General features: G+C 32.8%; 1 protein-coding gene across 3 annotated transcripts; it reads right to left on the reverse strand.

Annotated features, from left to right (window-relative positions):
* Positions 1–975: 975 nt before the first annotated feature.
* LOC145102113 (equilibrative nucleotide transporter 3-like) lies at positions 976–6,080 on the reverse strand. Of its 3 annotated transcripts, XM_079039471.1 has the most exons (11): positions 5,927–6,080; positions 5,569–5,673; positions 4,629–4,777; positions 4,436–4,540; positions 4,183–4,338; positions 2,821–2,964; positions 2,612–2,717; positions 2,332–2,516; positions 1,952–2,112; positions 1,522–1,780; positions 976–1,271 (listed from the first exon to the last, which is right to left on the reverse strand). In XM_079039471.1, exons 2-11 carry the CDS (start codon positions 5,603–5,605, stop codon positions 1,098–1,100), a joined length of 1,476 nt encoding a protein of 491 aa, XP_078895597.1. In that variant the 5' UTR covers positions 5,606–5,673; positions 5,927–6,080; the 3' UTR covers positions 976–1,097. The 3 variants fall into 3 exon arrangements, with proteins under 3 accessions (XP_078895597.1, XP_078895598.1, XP_078895599.1); XM_079039472.1 differs by lacking the exon at positions 5,569–5,673; XM_079039473.1 differs by lacking the exons at positions 5,569–5,673; positions 5,927–6,080 and adding an exon at positions 5,040–5,068.
* Positions 6,081–8,207: the final 2,127 nt, after the last annotated feature.

The raw sequence follows: 8,207 nt of genomic DNA on the forward strand, positions 1-8,207 counted from the left end.
TTACTCATCTCATTCGATGAAAAACCTTCCCATTTGCATCTTCATTCACAATCCTCATAACTTCACTAGGAGGAAAATCCCAAATCTGAGGCCTTCTCAACCGATGTCCAATTTGCGCAAATTTATCAGCAAGTCTATTCCCTTCTCTATAAACATGTGTAACAAGACAGTTTCTAAACTCTGGTAAAATTAAATTAATACCACTAACATGTTTTTGTACTTCAAAACATTTAACTCGCCTTTTTTGGGCTATAATTTCGACCAACGTCTTGCAATCTCCTTCTAGCCATAGGTCAGTGTAACCTTTTTCAAGAACCAACTCAAGGCCTCGTTGTAATGCTACAAATTCTGCAACAGTGCTATTAGTTTTCCCAATGGATTCAGCATACCCTAATAAAAACTCAGCATTGTGATCTCTTAAAACTCCCCCTATGCTTGCTTTACCCGTTTTGCATTTGCATGATCCATCATAGTTTAGTTTTGTCCATCCAATATCTGGTTTTTCCCATGAGATGCGAAGTGGTTCTTTATGGCAGTTTCTAATAAAAACTTGGACCGGGATTGGTGCTAATTTGTGAGATTTATATATCCTAAATATTGACAACATTGTTTATGTATTTTCTTTTTATATATATTTACACACAAAATCATACAACTTACAAACCCTAATGTACAAATGGTTGGAAGAAGAATCTATGAAAGATTTCAACATGAAATGGTGTTTATATATGATCTTGATGAGCAACGAATCCTTAGGTAACTTCGTAATGGGGTTTAGAAAACTTGGGAGCATTAGACAAGAAAAGAAGATTCTTCATTCGTATGATATATTGTCTTTAAACATAAGAAATGAAAAGTGGGTTGATGATCAATGTTTTTTATCAGGATATTATGGAGAAAATATAGGGAAGATTTTGCATGGAGAAACGAGGCGCCAACTTTTGTCAGAAATTGTTGACCTTTAAAGTCGTTAACTGTCATAATTAACTGCCTTCATTCATTTGAAATATTAATTATAGAGAAACAACATATACATACATACATACATACATACATACATATATCTATATATGTATGTAAGACCCATTATGTTTGAACTAAAGGACATGTATGTAAGAAGATTTTGCAAAGTACTCAACGATCTCTTTAGCACTTTGGTCTAAAACGCTTCCATTCCCAATAAGCCATAACCAGTCAAGACCCGCACCCAAAAATATGCCACCGAGCAAAAACAACACAAGCAAATTTCCCAACGCGTTTTGCTCCGGACCCTACAATATCCCACAAATCACCATGATGAATCTTTAAATTTCAAGGTTGTATTTGTTACATGAGAAGGACATTCACGTCTTTTGCACAGACAACAGATCAAAAGTGAGTCAGTGTCCCACCCTGTTGGGATAAAAAATTACAACTTTTTCCCATCGAAATCAGTCACATCCCAATGCACATCAAACAAAGTACAAGACTTTATGCACTGTATCTGTGTTTGTCCTCTCATGTAATGTGATGTGAATTTACCTTATAACCCTTGGGAGCAGCCATGAGAACACATACACCAAGATAACCATTACTTAACCCCAAAAACGAGACTAGCATAATCATCCATCCTTGATCTCCATATTTTGCAGTGAAATAAAATGCAGGAACAAGCAAGAAGCGTAAAAAGACTAAGATCATAAGCCCTTTTCGTGATTCCAACTTGAGGCAATTTATTAATGGAATATATCGTGATACCAAGTCCCCAAAATTAAATGTAGCTACTAAAACAAGTGGATACCTATAAAAAAAAGTATCACACAAGGTAAAAAATATATAATATCTATTTAATAAATGTATAAAGCGATCCTAGAAAAATAGATTATTAGATTATTCTATTTGGTCAAGGATCGCAATGTCATGCGATGTAATAACTGTAAAATTGTAATTATGGGCATTTTAGTAATTTTACCATGAACCCAACTGGTGTTTTCCGGTATTTTCGTATAAGAACCCTGGAAATATCGATAATGTCAAGCCAAAAATTAAGAACAAGTCTAACGCGTAATCAAAGTTTTGAAACAATAGTTCTTTGTTGCTCAATCTGTCTAGATGCTCAGGATCACCATCAAGCTGTGATTATTTAAAAAAAAAAAATCTTCATTACAAAACTAGAAAAGACAAACTGCAAGAAATAGAAATGTAATGACTCTTTTAACCAATAAAGACAATGGACATTACCTATATTGGTAAATAGAGTAAAGTACATTGTGATTCCTTGCAATTTGCACAGCTAGAAACTGATAATTTTTTTTTTTTTTGGAAAAAGAAAGAGAATTAAGAATTAAGAACCAGTTTTTGGGTGAGGGTGAGATCTGTTTGAATTCCAGCAGCATTAAGATCTGATGAAACTGTTTGTGAACCTTCAAGAGCTGCTTTTGTACGATAGTGTTTCACAATTGGTAACTTAGTGAAAATGAAGGCATACAGAAAGATGCATAAAAACTCAAACAGTGTGGAGATCGAGAGGAATAACACTGCAACAAATCATCATCATCATAATAATAATAATAATAATCTTCAGAAATTAAATATTTGAATAGATTTATGAAGGAAGGAAGGAAGTTTTTACATGCTCCTTTGCGAAGGCCATTTTCGTAATTATTGAAAATAGCTTCTGTTAGTAATCGTAAACCAGATGTTATAACTCCTGATGCAGCCATTCCGGCTAGGAAAGACTAAAAAAGAAAAAGATATTTTTATTTAGAAAAGGCGTAAAAGATGTTTTATATGATAATGTTTTTTTGGGGAATTTAAGGAAACAAAGAGGTGATGAGTTACTTGAATGAATTCAGGGCACATGAGAGCCAAATCGCCAATCATCCCGCCTTGAATTAGGGCATCTGCTACCCCAAAAGCAGCAACAAAAAGACATATACCTATGTAAGATCCAATGCTACCCTTCCCATATGTAGCTAAATCCAACTGTAGCATTAGCATATACAAAGAAACTCGTTAGATACATTTATCATCCTTAAACCCTAAACCCTAGAGTTGGCTAAAACTCCCACACTGGCCCACAATGTCTTACCTAGAGCTTACAGTGACATATAAATCAGGTACACAACGGCCTGCTAGGTTGTTGGCATAGGAGTATAAGGTGGCGTTTTGTTCACAGAATGTTTATGAAATAATTGGAATTTACCAAGGAAATGGAGTTTGTCAGGAATTGGAATCCAATTCCATATTTAGTTTGGTTGGTAGGAAATGGAATTGGAATCCAATTTCGTATTCCGTTTGGCTAGCAGACATGTCTATTGAATTTGATTTCAATAATGTAAAATGACATAATTGCTCTTTTTTTGCTTTATTTTACTTTGCTTTATAACTTATATATATATATATATATATATATATATATATATATATATATATATATATATATATATATATATATACTAGTTTTTAACCCGTGAAAATCATAGGTACAAAATTAATTGAACTTTCATAGTAAAAACTCAAAATTATTAATCAATTATTTAAAATAAATTATTTAAAACAAATTATTAATTAAGATATATTTTTTTAGTTATATAAAATTATAATCGTTGATTTAAATAAATATATGACCTTATAATCTGTATTAATTTCATTTTAATTTTAATGTTATTAATTTAATGTAATTAGAGTATGAAATTTAAAATTTAAAATTTAAAATGAAGAATCAATAGGTTGAGAAGTGGTAATGACATTAATTATGAGATTGAATAGAATGACACATGACAAAAGAAGAATAAACCTATTCTTTTATTAAAAATAAGAAGATATTATACAAAATTATAAAAATAGTAAATGGTGGTGGAAATGGGTGGTGGTTGTAAGGGGAGGTAGTGGTGGCGGCAATGGTGGAGGTGGCAATGGGTGGTGGCAACGGCAGTGGCGGTGGTGATAGTGGTGGTTGTAAGGGCGGTGGCGGTGGAGGTGGTGATGGTGCCGGTAGAAGCCGCGGTAGTGGAACTGGCCCGCACCGTCCTATTCATAGCCTAATGTGAGATGTAAATGAGGTATACGGGGCCCACTAGGTGACTTGGACCCTAATCTATTTCTACAAGTATACTACCCTGGACCCAATTGTGTGGACAAATTTTACGTTATGTAGGATAGGATAACTAGAAATGGGACCCACAATTGTTTAACACATACCAAAATGAGGGCAAAAGTCGCGAAGAAGAACATGATGTATCCAACAATGTTGCGTTTCCTAGTATCAACCTTTGATTCATTATATGCGAGGAATGCCATTGACCCAAAGGCGAAAGGTTGGTAGACGCAAGTAAGAACCCTAGATGGATGATAATCCTTGGAAAAAAAATAGAGAAACAAAATTAAAATTGAAAAAAAAAAGTACAAATGTAATAAGATGTTGACTTTGAATTTCATGGACTTGAAAACTCACTGGAAATACATCGTAATAGTAGTCGTCTATAGAAGTAAGGCTATTCCAACATATGAGAGATCCAATTCCAAGAATCCAACATATCATGTTTGCACCAAACTTTCCCTGCATTTATAAAAAAGTCACGTTGTTAAATTTAAGATTAAGCACGTGGGGTAATGTAATAGTTGACTGAAATGAGAATATGAGATACCTCAAGCCTGGTAGGAGTTTGACTTGAATCATCAACAGCCATGATTTTCAACAACTCAGATTTATTTGCAGAATTTTGATGAAATCTTGGTTGATGAGCCACAATTCTTGTAAATCTATATGATTTCTCTTGAAAGTTGAAATTGTAAACTAAAATCACAGAGTGATGATTGAGTTAGATGAAGGTAGAAAAAGTCAAAAGTTTAAAATCACTGAAAAACTCCACATATTTCCTTTCTACCTCCAAATTTAAGGAAGAATAAGCTAAAATATAGAATGTTGTAAAGTTAAATCATGTTTTGAAAGCCAATTTCTGCAATAATTTAAAGAATGCATAAAAAACGACTAATTGTTACGTTTTTTTTATTAAAAAAACAAGAAGGGTATAAATAAAGCAAGCGCTGGAACTTACAGATAACAGACGTTTTCTTATTTCAAGTAAAAATTATTTGATAGATTTTCCAAATGTATTTGACTATTTATAAAACAAGAAACTGACGTTTCTCATGTTTGTAAGCAAGCAACTTCTTATTATATTAAATAAGGCAAATTTTTATTTTTTGGATTTGTTTTTTTTGGAAAGAATTGGAAGAAATTTTCGCCTTTTGGTGGCGTATGTATCTTGCCCAATGCATGTGTTAGATCATACTGACATACAAATAGTGTTTCATAAAAAAATCTAATCAGTAATCACTAAAAAGTCAAAATGAAAGGAAATGGATGTCCTTTCAATATGTAATTGTTTTCTTAAACATATATCAATAAAATATCATCAATTTTATAAAGAATAATTTCCATTTTTATGAATGGTCCCATTTCCATCATAAAATTTTGTGAAAAATAATTACGGTTTATAAGGGAATCATTTTTTAAATCTGGGGCGAAAAAGTAAAGATTTTTAAAACTCAGGGGCCAAACTATAATAATCAAAATAAAACAACCATTTAAATATTTAATTCCTCCTCTCTCCCGAGTCATCTTCTCGACCCGATCTTAACCCGAGTTTGACCCGAATGTCTAATCATGCTCGATTTTTAACCATTTTCCTAATAACAATCGACATGCAACAAGTTACTATGAGTTTAATAACTAATTTCTTTGACCAAACCCTCTTATATCGGTTCACATTTATGGTTTTTATGTGTACGGTAGCTGGCCAGTGGCCACCACCGTGACGGTGGTGGTCGTGGTTGACCAGGCTCTGATTCCAAATTAAACTCAATATCTCAACCGATCGAACCGATTTCAAGATCTAATCAAGATTATACTACAAATGCGAAATTGAAACAATGGTTTTACCTTGGATTATATGCTTCAAATCAAATTATCCCAAGTCCGAACTAAATCCCTTTCTTCGGCAGTGGTCAGGAACTCAATTTTGTAAGTTTTCTTGAAGGTTTTTCTCGATTGGAGTTTATCTTCTTATGAAATGGTGCTGATTCCCATTCACATTAAGGAGTTTTACTATTTTTAAAGTATATATTCATTACATGGAGAATGCAAAAACATGTAACTGATGCCACGTAAGATGGGCATCACCAATATTCTTATTATTTATTTGAAAAGTATAATGTTATTAAAAGAAAAAATATTTTTGTTTGTTTTTAACTATAAAGAAATGAAGAACACTCCAAATTTATAACCATAAACTAAAAGCACAAAAAAAAAAAAAAACTCCAAATATTTCCTTTCTGCCTCCAAATTTAAGGAAAAATAAGCTAAAATATATAATGTTGCAAAGTTAAATCATGTTTTGAAAGTCACTTTCTGCAATAATTTAGGGGGTGTTTGGCTTATCTTTTAAGAGGCTAAAAGTCCTTTTAGGAAAAGATAAAAGATGTTTGGTAAAAACACTTTTAAAAGCTATTTTTGGATTTTGGATATAAGAAAAATGAACTTTTTGGAAAAGTCAGGAAAACCTGACTTGTTGCAACTTTTCCTAAAAGGACTTTTAGCCTCTCAAAAGATAAGTCAAACACCCCCTTAAGAAATGAAGAACACTCCCTAATTATTTGTGAAACATTACCCTGTTTAAAAAATGCAAAAAAAAAAAAAAAACCCTATTCTTACGTCTTTTATAAAAAAAACAAGAATTATATAAAAAAGCAAGAGGTGGAACTTAGGTCCCGTTTGATAGTTGTTGTCTCGGAAAGTATTATCTGGGAAACTTTTCTGACTGCAAAAGAAACCATGTTGTTTGATTGTACATCTGACTGACTGTGATGAATGATGAAAAATGATCATATTACCCTGTTGTTCTATTATGTGATGGATGAAGTTGCTGAATAATTATAAAAGTGTACAAATTATCATACAAAATTAAAATTACACAATAATCATCTAAAATTCCAAATATAAATTGTCTTACAAAGTAATTAAACATAAATTAATTAAAATCCAAATAGAAACATACTGAAATTGAGAATAACATGTGCATATATAGCTCTAAAGTAAACCGGGTGAAAGTAGTTGATTAGCAATTTGCTCACGCAGAGTAGCCATGTATTCAACGACTTCTGAACCCTATTCCATGCCTTGGGTGTTTTTGCCCTCAATTCCTCCACCGTACACATTAGGATTAACCATAACGTTCTCTTCAAAATTTGCAAATAACTCATCTTGGATATTGTATTTCCTTATAAAATTATGGACCGCGATACAAGCAATGACTATGTCTCTTTGTATCGGAAAAGGATAAGGAGTCATTTGTTTTAAGATTGAGAATCTCACATTCAATACACCATAAGCACGCTCAATAACATTTCTAAGTTATGCATGAGCAAGATTGAACCTTTTTTCATTAATCAATTAAAGGTTGACGTCCTTGAAAATCAGCCAACCAATACCTAGTGCCACGGTACGGAGCCATGAACCCACGAGTGTTGGTATATGCAGCGTCACAAAGGTAATATTTATTTGTAAGTGAGTGACATTTATTATATAAAGAATAAAGATAATAAAACTTATATAAAGAATATAGATAAACTTATATAAAGATTAGAAACCTGGTGGAGGGGATGGAAATCCGGAAGTCAGATTGAATGCAACTTCTTTCAAAACTCTTGAATCATGTACTATGCCCTCCCATCGAGCCCATACAAAGGTGCATATCATATCAAAATCACAAATTCCATATACATTTTGATAACATTCACCTTTTCTTCTTCCCCTATACCATGTTTGCTGATCAACGAGCACAACTGCATGTATAAGAGTTCCATCTAGTGCACCTACTGCTCCATAAAATATAGCTTTTAAGCGTCTTTTTCGTTATGAGGCATGTCTTGTTGGATTAGGAGTTGTTGGTACTATAATTTCTTTTGCAAAACACATCATTGTAGTTAGGACCTCGTGAAAACATTGATGAATGGTTTGTGTGGAGTGATGAAATCTTCCTTTAACCACTCGAAAACGTGCATTATGTCCTATAACATGTAAAAACATATCCATCTTCTCTTCAATGCTTATTGTCCTACTAGCTTGCAACCAACTTATTTGTGTAAAATGATTGCATAATTGTGTAAGCCCTATCATATCGTAACATTCTGTAGGGTCCCCGTGTATCAAATCTTGCATATAC

Source organism: Lactuca serriola, chromosome 4, assembly GCF_051521515.1.
Source record: "Lactuca serriola cultivar US96UC23 chromosome 4, Lser_US96UC23_V15, whole genome shotgun sequence".
Classification (NCBI taxonomy): Eukaryota; Viridiplantae; Streptophyta; class Magnoliopsida; order Asterales; family Asteraceae; genus Lactuca; species Lactuca serriola.